The 14,555-nt window shown below is 52.6% G+C and overlaps 1 protein-coding gene across 4 annotated transcripts in view; it reads right to left on the reverse strand.

Annotated features, from left to right (window-relative positions):
- KIFC3 (kinesin family member C3) overlaps positions 1-14,555 on the reverse strand; it is a 35,877-nt gene that overhangs the window by 16,198 nt on the left and 5,124 nt on the right. For 2 of the 4 annotated variants that reach the window (XM_030847998.3, XM_030847999.2), the window contains exons 3-5: positions 12,744-12,886; positions 8,826-8,964; positions 5,712-5,914 (exon numbers count right to left, since the gene is read on the reverse strand). In XM_030847998.3, coding sequence (XP_030703858.1) covers positions 5,712-5,914; positions 8,826-8,964; positions 12,744-12,886 — 485 coding nt within the window. The remainder of the gene's footprint in view (positions 1-5,711; positions 5,915-8,825; positions 8,965-12,743; positions 12,887-14,555) is intronic. The other 2 variants (XM_060288487.1, XM_030848005.3) reach the window with 2 other exon arrangements.

Here is a 14,555-nt window from a genome sequence, read left to right on the forward strand (position 1 = left end):
TAAGTGAGATTACATGAGTAACATATATAAAGTGCTTGGGACAGGGCCCAGCACATAATAAGTCTATTACTGGAATGAAAGTCCGCGAAGACAGGGATATTTGTTGTATCAGTGCTGTACCCCCAGTGCCTAGAACGGTACCTAGCATATAGTAGGCGCTCAGTAAACACATGTACAAAGAGTGCTGAATGCATGAGGGGCCAGGAGAAGCAGGGTCTGTGAGAGAGCGGTCAGGCAGGGCACGGGGGAGCAGAGGTGGTGGAGGCTGGGGTGTGCTGAAGGATGCTCACTTCTGCCAAAGGCAGGAGCTGCTAATGGGCTCCAGGCAGTGCATGCCATGTGGGAATGTCAGTCCAGAGGTGCCACAGCTTCCAGTATTTTATGACAAAAAAAGGAAGTTGAGATTTTTATATGAACTTAACTAAGATTTAAATGGTGGCAACTAATTTGATCATACAATCAGGACAGTTGGAACTAATAAATTCAGCAAAGTTGCAGGATATAACACATAAAAATCAGTTGCGTTTCTATGCACTAACGCTGAACAGTCCGAAAAGGAAACAAGACAGTAATTCCGCTTAAAATAGCATCAGAAAGAACATGTAGGAATAAACTTAACCAAGGAGACAAAAAACTTGTACACTGAAAATTACAAAACGTTGCTGTAAGAAATTAAAGATGATACCAGTAAATGGAAACACAGCCTGCATTCATAGTCTGGAAACAGTATTGTTAAGATGTCAATACTGCCCAAAGCAGTCTACAGATTCAGTCCAATCTCTATCTAAATCCCAATGCCATTTTTTGCAGAAATATTAGCATCCATCCTAAAATTCGTATGAAATCTCAAAAGCCAAATAGCCAAAACAATCTTGAAAAAGAAGAACAAAGTTGTAGGACTCGCACTTCCTGATATCAAAACTTACTACAAAGCTACAGTAATCAAAACAGTGTGGTACTGGCATAAAGACAGACATATGGACCAATGGAATAGGAGAGAGAGCCCAGTTATAAATCCTCATGTGTATGGTCAATTGATTTTTGACAATGGTGCCAAGATTTTCAATGAGGAAAGGACAGTCTTTTCAACAAATGGTGCTGGGAAAATTGGATATCCACATGCAAAAGAATGGATCAAAATGCATCAAAGACTGAAACATATAAGCTAAAACTATAAACCTCTTAGAAGAAAACATAAGGGAAAGGCATCATGACATTAGATTTGGCAATGATTTCTTGATGTCAAAAGTACAGGCAATAAAAGAAAAAAATAGGTAAGCTGAATTTGATCAAAAAAATTTTTGTGCAGCAAAAGACTGTCAGCGGAGTGTAAAGGCAACCCACAGAGTGGGAGAAACTATCTGTAAATCACATATCTGATAAGGGGCTAATATTCAGAATATATAAAGAACTCCTACAACTCAACAACAACAACATAAGAACCCAATTCAAAATGGGCAAAGGACTTGAACAGACGTTTCTCCAAAGATTATATACACACAGCCAATTAGCACGTGAAAAGATGCGCAATATCACTGATCATTAGGGAAATGCTAATCAAAGCCATAATGAGATACCACTCCATACCCATTAGGAGGGCTATTATTTTTTTTTTTTAAAAAAAGCAACTCAGAAAATAACAAGTATTGGTAAGGATATTGAGAAACTGGAACCTTTGTGCCCTACTGGTGAGAATATAAAATGGTGCACCCAGTGTAGAAAACAATGTGGTAGATTCCTCAAAAAATTTTAAATAGAACTTCCATATGATCCAGGAATTCCACTTCTGGGCATATACCCAAAGTTATTGAAAGCAGGGTCTCAAAGAGATATCTGCACACCCATGTTCATAGCAGTATTATTCATAACAGCTAAAATGTGGGAGCAACCCAAGTGTCCATTTATGGATGAATGGATAAGCTAAATGTGGTCTAGCCATACCATGGAATGTTAGTCTGCCTTAAAAAAGGGATTCCTGCCATTTGCAACAACATGAATGAACTTGGAGAGCATTATGCTGAGTGAAATAAGCCAGACACAGAAAGACAAATCCTGTGATTCCACTTATGTGTAATACCTAGAATAGCTAAATTCACAGACAGCAGAATGGTGGCGGCTAGCAGCTGGGGTGATGAAGAGTTACTGTTCAGTGGGGACAGTTTCAGTTTTGCAGGATGAAAAGAGTTCTGGAGATGGACGATGGTGATGGTTGCACAATAATGTGATACATTAATACCCTGAACTATACACTTAAAAATGTTTAAGATGGTAAATTTTATGTTACGTGCATTCTACCACAATTTTTAAAGTGGTTAAAAAAAAAAAGAAAAAAGCAGGTCAAAGAAACAAGGCGCATTTGAGCGCTAGATCTAGTCTTCCAGCCTGTGGTTTCTGCTCACAATGTAAGGTTCTATCTTGAGGTGTGGGGGCAATAAGAGGAGGGGTGCAATCTGGGTGTGTGTAAAACGATGGTAGGAGCCTTGGAAGCATGAAGGCCACTGCTCCAGGGACATCCACAGAGGACAGGGGAGCTCAAGGCCACCAGCACGTGGCCTGGGGCTGCTGGGTGCCCCAGGACTGAGGACCTTTGACCCTAGTGCTCCCCACAAGGCACACAGTGAGCTCCCAGAAAATATAAACATCTCCATCTGACACATCCAAGGGGAGGCCTGAAAAAGACTCCTGAAGCCCTTACAAGTCCGGGTTCCGACAGGGGCAATGGCAGCCCCAGTTGCTGAGTCAGCTTTGCCAGTGGGGCAGGGGGGCTTCATAAGATCATCACTTTGAACCCCCCAATCCTGTTAGGTACATACTATTATTATCGCCATTTTACAGGAAGAAAAACTGAGGTTCCAAGAGATTAAGTCATGGTTAGGCAACTTGTTCAAGGTCACCTGACCACTAAGTGGTGACCCTAGGACTGGAACTCCTGCAGAGCAACGTATAGAAGACCAGAAAGGTCAATCTGTGCCAAACCACAGTGAGGCTGACAGGAGACCAGAGCACACAGAAGTGACACCTCACAAGGCACGGCACTTTACAGTTTACCATCCATTTTCCTGTCCAGTCCCATAATTGAGCTGCCCAATAACCACGAAGCAACATCTATTTAACCCAGTGTCAAGACTGGTAAATGTAGGCTCAGAGAGGAAGTGACTTGCTACAGCTGCACAGCCAGGACTAGAACCCTACTCACGTGATTCCAAATCCAACACCATTCCTGTAACAATGATTGGCGGTGGTGGCAGTGGCGACACCAATAATACTGGGTCATCTCACCAGGTACTGTTATTATGTCCATTTTAGAGATGAGGAAACTGAGGTGCGGAGCAGTAATTAACTAGCCCAAGGTCACACAGCTAATGAGTAGTGCCAAAGTCAGGATTTGAACCCAGCTCTAGGACCAAGTGGTTGGCCACAGCTCTACGGAGTCAGACTCTCCAAAGAGTGGCTCAGAGACCTGGAGCTTCAGGGGCATCTCCTGAGATATTTTTCAGAAAAGAACTGGCAGTCAGAAAATTCAGGGAAAAAGTATGAGCAAAGACCAGGAACCATTCTGAATTCTCCAAATCATTCAGAGGCGTGGAGGTTGGGGGGAGGGGAGGGGAGGGGTCAGGCGCATCTGGAGAGCTGGCCCTCAAGGACACCAAAGAGGCTGACATGCTTGACCTCCAACTTCCCCTCTAAAAAGTCAGTCAATTTTGCTAATTCAAGGAAAAAATGTTTCTTAAACATTTGTTTAAAGTCGCAAAAGACCATACATTGTTATTTAATTTATATGCAACGTTCAGAAAAGGTAAATCCATGCAAACGAACAAAGAGAAAAGCAGAGCAGTGGTTGCCGAGGGTTGGGGGGAGGGGCACATGGGGAGTGAAAACAGGTCTTCGCAGGGTGATAAAAATGTTCTACAATTAGACAGTGGTGATGGCTGCGTCACCAATATACTTAAGACCGTAACCTGTACACTTTAAAGGGGTGAGTTTTATAGTATGTGAATTACATCTCAGTCAAGTTCTTTAAAAAACAAAACTTGTTTCAAAAGTGCCCAGACAACCTAAATCAAGGGAAGGAGGAGCTCTTGCCACAGGTCAGACATGCGTCCTGCAGGGAGGGCCCTAGACCAGCCCCACAGCCCCATGGGGCAGCACCTCATGCCACGTTCCAGCTACACAAGCCTTGGTTCGCCCTGAGATTCATTCTGCTCCCCCTGCCACGGTCCCTTTGCACTGACTGTTCCCTCAGCTCAGAATGGATGCACTTCCTCTGCTCCGTGCCAGACCTCAGCTCCAGAGCCGCTTTCTCAGGGAGGCTGCCCCTGACCTCCCCTACGGTTCCTGATCTCCCCGACAAAGGCACGTGGTAGAAACCCTCATTCTCTGTGTGTGTACCCGCCTGCAGAGCCCTCGTTACCCTTCCAACTTTCATAAGTGCATGTAACAAACATCTGTCCTCCCCTAGACCACAGCCTCCGCAGGCCAGGGCGTGCCTGTCCACCTGGGCATCCCCACTGCTCAGCGGGGTGCCCATACAAACCAGGCGCCCAGCAGACATCTGAGGCAGAAACACAGGCGGGCATCGCAGGAGGCAACAGTGACACAAAGCTGGGGGGTCACACCTGCCACGAGGAGCTCCCATTAGTGGAGCAGACAGGCCCAGAGGCAGCAAACAATGGGGTCACTGTACAAGCGGGAGACACAGGGCACTAGGGATGCCCCAAGGAGGCCCACCCAGCGCAGCCAAGGACAGGTAGTCAGGACAGAGTCCTTGAGGACACGCTTGTAAGCTGGAAAGATGCTGCATTTTAAAAGTGCATGAAAATAACCTGCTGCCCCTGGAACTGAGAACAAGGCACGGTATTCAGTGATGTTCCCCCGAGTAGAAGGTCCACATGCTGGGAAATCACAGAGAAAGAAGCTGACCCAACCAAAGGCAGGGCTTTCCAGAGAGAGCTCAGGCCCAGGAGCTCAGGCATGGGCTCCAACATGGGGATGGTTTGGAGACAGGGCTGGGGACCTTGTGGAAGTGGGGAGGGTCAGACACAGGCACGAGAGACAGACACGGACAATTAAGAGTGGGGAGCTGAGCCCCAGGAAAGGGGTCTCGGGGCCTAGGTGGTGATGGGAAGGAGGGTGAATTAGCCAGGCATACGGAGGAGGGCTAGGGGTCAGCCCACAGGGACTGTGGCGTCCCCAGCGTCCTCCTGGCTAGCTAATAAAGGAGGAGCCCTAGAACCTTCACTTTCTAGGGCTTCCAGAGATTTGAGAGCTCCCTTCTCTCACTTGCACACATGCCAGCCTCTCATTTCCTGCCAGTTTTCCGTGGGGTGACCTCTGCAATGAGTTTGGTCCACCTGGGCTGCCCAAGCCAGGGCACCTTGGAAGATGGAGTGGACTCAGCACTGGCCTCGGGACGGGAACATCCCTGCGCTTTCCTGATCCACTCATGCCTACACGTGCTGCCTGTCACTTCTGGAGAGGGAGGTCCTGGCCCCTGCTAACCACGAGGAAGGGGGCTCACGGATGGCCAGCATGGGAGGCCCAGGCCTCTGATTCTCGCCACCTCGCCCTCTTGTGCACGCCCAAGCCAGGCGCGGAGACCCCATCTGTCCATTATGCTGGTGGTCTGGTGGGTTCCGGGTGCCCTGGGCGACGTCCTCCGACCTGCTCCACAGTGGGCAGCGGCCTCAGCCCGTCCCATCCTCCCCAGGTACCTGATTCTGCAGCTGGGTGGATGTGGCTTGCTGATCACTGTCGCAGACAGCCAGCCTCTCCCGTAGGGCCACCAGCTCCTCCTGTAGCTGGGCTTTCTCCTCCTGCAGCTGGGACATGGCCTCCACCATCCTATGTACCACGGGGGCCGCACCTGGCGGCCCCGACAGGCTCGAGCACCTCCCGCTGCCAAAGAGCCGCCCACCTATGAGCAAAGCAGCCGCCGATCAGCAGGGCAGCAGAGGCCCCAGCCTGGCCGAGGACAGGGGGCCCGTCATGGCAGGGGAGGGGATGCAAGCAGAGGGGACGAGGGAGCCGGGCAAGGGCTGGGGGCGGCAGCAGCATGGGTTAGCCGGGGGCCTCCAGGGCCTGCCTCGGACGAAGCCGCTTCACAGCAGGCAGCTTCTGGGGGGTGGAACTGCCTAGACCAGGACTTAGGAAAGCAGCTTCCACTGATTACTCCCCCAAAGCCTGTGTTCTAGGTCTGACGCGCAATACCCTCTCCATGGCCAGCCTGCGTGGACTTGCAGCTGAGAAAGACATAGCTCTAGCAACAGCTGTTCTCTCCTCAGAAAACACTATTCTTGGTGGAACATGATTTCTTTAAACCCCAAACCCTCTCCAGAGTACAGAAGAGAGGCGGGGGCTCCCCAGCCTGCCCCCTGCCTTCCACAGGGAGTGGTTACCCGCACACAGAGAGGGAGCAAGTGGAGGTGTGCGTGTGCAAGGGACAGACAGACCAGGACACGGGGACAGACACAGCACGTGGGCAGGAACACAGCCAGGCGCGCTCCCAGGTGGACCCCTGCGGGATTGAGCACAGGGACCTCACAGGCACGAGGAAGGGATAAACACAGGGGTGGGTGGCGCCTCAGCCTTCCACCGTCCTGTCACCGAGAGCAGAAGAGACACAGACAGACAGATAGAAGGACAGAGACACACAGTCAAGGCCTGTGACCCGCTAATGGGGCCTGGCATGCTTGTCACAGCTTGCTTTGGCCCCAAGAATGGCCACGGTCTCTGCAGGTGGGGAACTGGCAAGGAGGCGGGGCCGTGGGGCAGAGGAGAGGCTGGAAGGGCAGGGATCTTCAGGCAGCCCAAACTTGGCCAAAGCCTGAGAGGCGGGGCCAAGCGTCCAAGAGTGAAGCATGAAGAGTGGCATCTGCTGGCCACGAGCCTCCACCCTACCTCAGAGCACCAGGGTGTCTGGGCTCCGCCACACTGTGTGGGCGGGACTCGGTGGCGGGGGGATCCCAGACTCTGGAAACAAAGCCACCCGCACCTGAAGTCACACATCCCAGCTTCAACCCACAGGGAGGTGGCGAGTGTGCTGCTCACTGAGACAGCACAGAAGCCAAAGCAGCAGCCTGGCTTTGGGACTGGGCTGGAGCGGGGAGCGCAGACGGAGCTGATTCCAGGCTGGGCAGGACGTCTCCGCACTGGGCCCAGGAGAGGTAGACAGTGAGAAGCCGCTCTCACTCTAAAGGGAGCAGGCCACGCACACACACACTGCCTTTTCGCTTCCTCTCAACCCCGAGGGACAGCTCCGACTCAAGGCCCTCTGGAAAGCGGGAACAGGGGCCATCACTGGCTGGCTAGGAGCCCTGGCCGTGCGGCCTGCATGTGACACAGCATGCGTGTCACACACAGTTGGCCAAGCTTCTGCTCTCTGTTCTAGAGAGAGCGAGCTCAGACAGATGCTTCCAGGCCTGCACACGGGGCTGCCATGGGCAGCATGTGACCAGCAGCCCTCTCTCTGCAGACTGCCGTGGTGTGGCAGGAAATGCTCTTGACTCCAGGTCCAAGAGCTGGTTCTGCCACTTCAGACAAGCATGGGAGGGCCCCTCAGGGGCTTCCTTTGTAAAATGGGGACAATGGTCCTTATCCGGAGGCAACCTTGGGCAAGAGCCTGGATCCCACGAGGGATGCGCAGGTGTGAGTGAGTGTCACCCAGCAGGACACGGAATGGCCCTTCCTGCCCGGGACACTGCTCATCTCACCCTCAGAGCCCACAGCCAGGGGAGTTCACCTTGACCTGGGCACAGTGCCCGTGTGTCAGGGGAGCCAAGAGGGGCCCGGAGAGCACTTGCTGGGCAAGAAAAGACCTAGAGGAAGCTAAGGGACAACAGCAGCGGAGGAAGAGGTGAGATCAAAGGAGCACTTAAGGGCGGGGACTGAGGGACCTTTGCATCCTCATAGTAGGTCAGCTGTCGGTCCGAGTTTTCAGAAGACAGTTTTTTTCTCAGAGACCCTGCCTGGACACGGCCCCTCAAGGACACTCAGGCTCGGGGGTCCCATCCCTGGACCCACTGACAAGAGTCAGTCCTCCGGATTGGCTGGACGATGCCCCCCCTTCCACACCCCGGCCAGACCCCGACACCGGCCCCCGAATCAGTGCCGGGCCCACGGGTGAAGGCGGCTCTGGATCAACCTCAGAGAAGGGAGTGGTTCCTTCCACCTCGCAAGTTCAGACAACAAATCAAGCTCTGACAGGAGGAGGCAAACCCTCGCTCTTGGCCTTCCCCTCAGGCTCCTTGAGAAAGGCCAGCTCCTTTCCCCCCTCGCTCTTGGCCTTCCCCTCGGGCTCCCTGAGGATGCACTTTCCCAGTGACTGCTGGGCTCTGGGTTCTTGCTGGGGAACCCCACAAAGGGGGCACACAGCCTCTTCCAGAGCCTGTCAGCCTTGCCGGAGAAGAGCGGAGCCACCAGCTCCTCTCTCCCAGCCTCGACGCAGCAGAGCGAAGCCGTGTCCTAGGGCTTCTGGGTCCCTGATGGACCCACGGAGACAAAAGGAGGGGGTCAGGCCTCTCTCTGCAGGAGGTGGCGTCTTTGAGGCTGCCACCTTCACCCTGCTTTTGACAGGCGCTGGGGAAAAGACAAAAAGCGGGGAAATTCAACCCCAGCCCATGTCGGCCAAAGCTGCTTATCACCGGTGGCACGGCAGCGGCCCTGGGAGGAGGGTGTCCCTGGAGTGGGGACGGGCAGGCTGCAGTCTCTGAGTTCCACGTCCAGGGGGCCACCTCCAGGGGAGGAGGATGGTGTCTGGGACAAGAGCCTCCCCTCCGACACCGGCTTTAGCCTGGGCTGTGCCAGGTCAGCGGGCAGACTTCCTTTACCTGTTTTCTCTACATTCATGGTGCCACCAGCTTCTTGGGCCTCCCGGCCCCGCCTGGGGGCCGGCGCCTGCCTCTTCGGGAGTTTCTCTTCTTTCGCCCCCTGACTCTTGCTCTCGCACCCCTTGTCCCGCAGGGCCTGCTGCCAAGACACAACCAGAATCCTCACGTGAAGGGGGAGGGGGACTGTGGCGGGGAGGGGACCCCCCCTTGAGCCTGAGGACGGTGCGCTCCCGGAGCTGGTGAGGACCTCAGACCCGGCCAGCCCATCCCTCACGCTGTGGGTGGAGACAACGAGGCCCGGAGTCTGGAAGAAAACATGCCCAGATCTCACAGCAAGAGGGGGGCAGTGCGTCCTCCTGGCCCCCATCAGCAGCCAGCCCTCTGTGCCAGCAAACAAGGTTCCTGGGCACTTAGAAACCCTCAGGTGAAGCTCACTCAGCTGACCTGTGAGCCCCGAGTCACCACTGCAGTGGTCTGATCGCTTCAGGTGCACTGTCCCAACATTCACAGGTTTGTCCAGCCCCACCAGGCACACGGCAGTCTCAGGGCAATGCCCGCCGCCCCCCATCATGATGTCAGCTGCCCTCACCTTCAAACGGCACCAGCCTGGGACTGCCTAGAAGGGGGCACCCGGGTCCATATGAGCAGGGAAAGGCCGTGGCCCACCGCCCAACATGGCTATCCGGGACTGCAGGACCCTGTCTCTAGGTCAAGGAGGAACCAAGGCAAAGAAGGCTGAGGTAGAACAGACCAGTGAACTGGTGGGGAGACGGAGGGGAGAGGCAGAAAGAGTCTCTCACGCAGAGAAAACCACCTGCAACTCACACAGAAAGACGTCCAAGGCAAGCAGCAGAACCACACGTAACGTGCGATTCCATTTAAGGATAATGGAAATAAAAGAGGCCTCCAAAAAAAAATCTGTATATTTACACTGGTTTCCTCGGAGAGGTCGGATGATGGTGCAGGGGCTAAGAGGAGAAATATGCAGCATTTAAACTGGGGGAAATCGAAAGAAACTTCACCGAGAGAGAGTGGGAAGAAAGGAAAGCCTTTACCTTGCATTTTGCATCTTTTTGGCATTTGCATTCTTAACCTCGTAAGCATCTATGGTGTACTGCTTTGTTGTCTCTGATAACAGAAGTTAGCTGGCAAGGCAGATTACAGACACTTTTGTGCGTGCCTTTGTGCCCACCTTATTCAAAACAAAAAGACAAATGCTACGTTTAAAAAATGTTCAGAGCCTGGGGTCGGAAAGGCCTGGGTGTGAAGCCTGGCTCAGGTGAGCTGTGTGACCCTGGGCAAGTTACTTACCTTCCCTGGAGTTTCATTTCCTCATTCTTAAAACAGCAACTCTACTTTCTGCTTGAGAAGGGAGGGTGGTGAGCAGTCTCTCGTATTTAGGAAAATTCCCACGACTTAATTTTGTCCCCACCCTGTGACCAACTGCCACACCAGCACGAGCAGCCTTGTCACTGGTGGCGGCAACGGGGGCAGCTGGAAGTTTCCATTTGCCGCCCAGAGCAAAGGTTACACTATTTCTGGCCTGTTGGCCAAGCCACAGGATGGGCAGGCAGGCCCCCGGGGGGTTGGGAATTTCTGCAGCCTCCGAAGGGAGCGACTCAGGTTGTAACTGCTTGAGAAGCTGGCAGGGGACCCACTGGGTCCCCTCACTGTGTCTGGGTCCCTACTTGGGCCCCACATCCGCCGCCCACCTTGAAGCCCCTATAAACAGAATGAAGCTTCAAGGGCCCAGGACACAGCTGTGGAAACTGGTTGCTGGTGGGAGCTTCTCAGATCCTCAGCAGACCTGCTGACCCCAGGACTCAGCGGCAACCACAACCCAACACCCCATAATCAAAATCCGAGAACGGAGCCTCCGCCCAGCTCAAGGCTGCTGGTTTCTGACCACCTCCCGATTTAATTACCAACGGCTCAAGTCATAAAAAATGGTTTCTTTAACATAAAAACAGTTTCTTTAACTGTCCCTGCAACATGCTTTTCTCGCAGACCTTATAGATAAAAGAAGGACCATTCGGTTCCATTTTCAGATGAACCACATAAGAAGGGCTGACAAAAACCCAGAAGCCCAAGATTGTCCCTGAAGCGACAAACAAGGGGTCCACGTTCAGACCCGGCTTGGGGCCACACGAGGGAGGACAAACACAAAGGGCACGCATTTCCCACAGCCCCTCCTGCCCTCCATCTGCATGCGTCCCTTCAAGGCGGCCCCCTCATGCACAATCTTTCTTGCGGGGAGGGGCCTTGGCAACACCCCCAGATAACTCTGGTCCTTCATCCTCAGCCACTATGTCAATGTTTGCGCATACATTTGTGATCATTTGATTACTCCTGGCCTCTCTGCTAGACTGCTGGGTCTATTTCTCTTCTCTGCTGTGTGCTGGCACCTAACAGAGTAGGCACTTCATAAATATCTGTTAACAAACGCAACCATTTAAAAATTACAGAGCCTGTGCTATCCTGAAATTGCTCAAGCTGTAGCTGCATGAATGCATCGGTATTTGTTTAAGGATCTCTTTGCAATCAGAAACAACACAGAAGATCAGTTAGATAAACCCTGAAGTAGAATATTATGCAGCAGTTTAAAAGAATGAGGTAGTTCTCGGGCTTCCCTGGTGGCGCAGTGGTTGAGAGTCTGCCTGCTAATGCAGGGGACACGGGTTCGAGCCCTGGTCTGGGAAGATCCCACATGCCGCGGAGCAACTGGGCCCGTGAGCCACAACTACTGAGCCTGCGCGTCTGGAGCCTGTGCTCGGCAACTAGAGAGGCCGCGATAGTGAGAGGCCCGCGCACCGCGATGAAGAGTGGCCCCCGCTCGCCGCAACTAGAGAAAGCCCTCGCACAGAAACAAAGACCCAACACAGCCATAAAATAAATAAATAAATTAAAAAAAAAAAAAAAAAGAATGAGGTAGTTCTCTATATACTGACAGGCGTGAAGAAATAACCAAGACTTACTGTTGAGGGAAAGAGCTAGTCACAGAACAGAAGGTAAAAATAAAGAATAAAAATTGTATAAATCCAACGAAGTGGTTGTACAGGAAAGATAAATAAACACCAAACTCTTAATAGTGGATTTCTCAAAGATACAGGATGACGGGAGACATTCAATTTCTAGATATTATATTCCTGCCACGTGTGAATTCTTTACACCATGTGTTATAAAGCTCATCATGTTCAGATCCCAACTTGCTGTGTGACCACTAGCAAGTTACTTGACCTCTCTGAGCCTCCCTTACTTCATCCATAAAACTCACATAAGACAGTAACTGTGTCTTGGACTGATGTGAGACATACAATACATGCCACAAAGCCTGGTACAAAGTCAGTGCTCAATGAGGAGCAGCTATTATTATTGCTATCATGATGTATTAATTCTACAACCAAATACTACACATATATACGTAAAGTTTGTCTTTTGAAAGTCACATGATAACTGACTTGCAGTGATAACTGCAAGAGAAAAGAACCCAAGTTTTGGCAAAGTCCTCTGTCTAGCTTTAGGTTCTCACTTTAAACAAGGAAATGTAAATAATTATTGCCCCATGGACTCATATGCCCCAGTGGGAATAAACAGCTCCCCTAAAAACCTGCCCATCTTCCCAATAGCTCCTCACTGAAGGCCCCACAGTTCCCACTTTAACACTTCAGCCAGGGCGTGGCTGAGAAGCTGCTGTCATCTCCTGTGAGATCTCCCCCAAGCTAACCTAATAAGCACATTGCCCCATTCAGGCAGGCTCAGGGTGGATGTGCCGTGAGGAGCTTGGCAACAGGCAGAAGGCAGGCCCCCAGCTCTCCCTCCCTGCTTCCCTCCCCGGAGAAGGAAGCTGCTGGAGCTCAGAGGGCCACGGCACACTGGCCCAGCTCGAGCCCTGGCATTTCTGACCGCCCCAGGGCTCACCTGCAGGGTCAGGTAGAGCCTGTGAGGGCTCCCGGGGCTCGCCCAGTCCACGCTGAGGGCTCGGCACTGAGCCAGGGCCGGGCGAGCTGCACTTCGGGTGCTGGAGTCCTCGTCGCCGCCAGCCGGGCTGTCTCTTCCACGCCCTGTCCCAGGACAGAGGAGACAGGTGAGATGCTTGACGCTGGCTGGAGACTGCTGGCCGGGGACCACTGGCCAGGGCCGTGGCTGAGCTCCTCTTTCACACACTCCAGGCAGCCCAGGTGCTGCCAGGAGGGACTCACACGCCCTCACATGCCTGCCCTACACAGAGGGAAGGCCTGGCACTCGGCGGGGGCTGCGCTCCTTCCTAACCACAAGCCGCCCTGGGATCCTCTGCAGGAAGTCGCCCAAGACCCCGCGGGAGGCGGCGGGCTCCCCTCCCTCCACGGTGGCGTTAGGGCTGGCACCTGCCCATGAACACCCTCTACAGACAGCAGCAGAAGGAAGCTGATGCCACCCTGGCTGCGCTAATCTTCACAGGAGGTGCACCCTGGGGCCGCGGCCTCATTACCGAGGCTGCCTCTAGGTGGCAATTTCTCCCCTGCCTTCATAAAGACCAACCCCACGCTGGGTGGCGTGGTCCCTGCAGCCTCCAAAAACACAGGACCAGTTAAGGCACATCCGCTCGAGCCTCTGACACACCGCCTCCCTCACTGGGTGCGGGGAGAGGGCTGCAGCAGCGACACCCCATTCACCCCTCCCTTGACCCACCTCCAGAGCCTGTGGGACCAGACGGGGCGGGAGAGGGGATTCGCCTCACAGGGCAAGCCGCAGAGCTCCCACCCTGGGGGGCCATCACATCCTGAATGCCAGCACTGGGCCAAGTGCTTTCCAGGCCTTATTGCCCTTCTTGATCCTCAGTTTCCTTCTCAATACAATGGGCATAAGGAACCAAGCTCAGTCCTGCCATGAGGATTAAACGGGGCGACACATGTAAAGTGCTCACACAGCAGGTAGCCAGCAATGCAGGCCATCAGCTCCTCACAACAACGCTGAGAGGTAGGAACTGGAGACCCAGAAGGGTTAATAATGTGCCCAGGGTCACACAGAGCCAGTATTCCAGTCCCATGTGCTACCCCACCCTCTGCTTGCCTACCCTTCTCAAGGCAGCAATGAGAGGGGGGTGGGGGTAGAGAGGCCCAGGGACATCCACACTGGCTGAGGCTCTACCCAGTGGCAGGCACCACGCTTAGCATTTCACACACACGATTTCACTGGACCTTTGTCTTAAATTTTAAAAGTAGATAAAGGTCTGTATGGTCATATAATCCTCATAACACTAATTTAAGAGACCAATACACACACACATAAGACTAGAAGGAACTATATAAAATGTTTAGTGACAGGCTTATAGGTGATTCTTATTTTCCTTCTTATACTTTTCTGTGTTTTTGTTTTGGTTTCGTTTTTTAGTTTTCCAAGAGAACAGGTTTTTGTTTTTTTTCAATTCTTGCTTTCTTTCTTTCTTTCTTTTTTTTCTTTTTCTTTCTTTTTTTTTTTTTAAACCAGAAAAGCAATACTGTTCATTCATCTTTAATCCTTTGGACAACCTTGTTGGGTAGAGACCATCTTCAGCCCCTTCCAGACAACTGGGGCTACCTGACCCAAAAGCCCAAGCTTTCCCTGGCGGCCTCCAGGGTCACCCCCAGCCTCACTGTCCCCTGCAGAGAGACTTCGGAGGACAGCGCTCTGGCTGCCACCTATGGCACAAGTGTGATGAGAGAGAGGGAACTGGAGTTTGCTATGTGCCCTCTCTGGGCCTCAGTTTTCCCT

Source organism: Globicephala melas, chromosome 19 (assembly GCF_963455315.2).
Source record: "Globicephala melas chromosome 19, mGloMel1.2, whole genome shotgun sequence".
NCBI lineage: Eukaryota > Metazoa > Chordata > Mammalia > Artiodactyla > Delphinidae > Globicephala > Globicephala melas.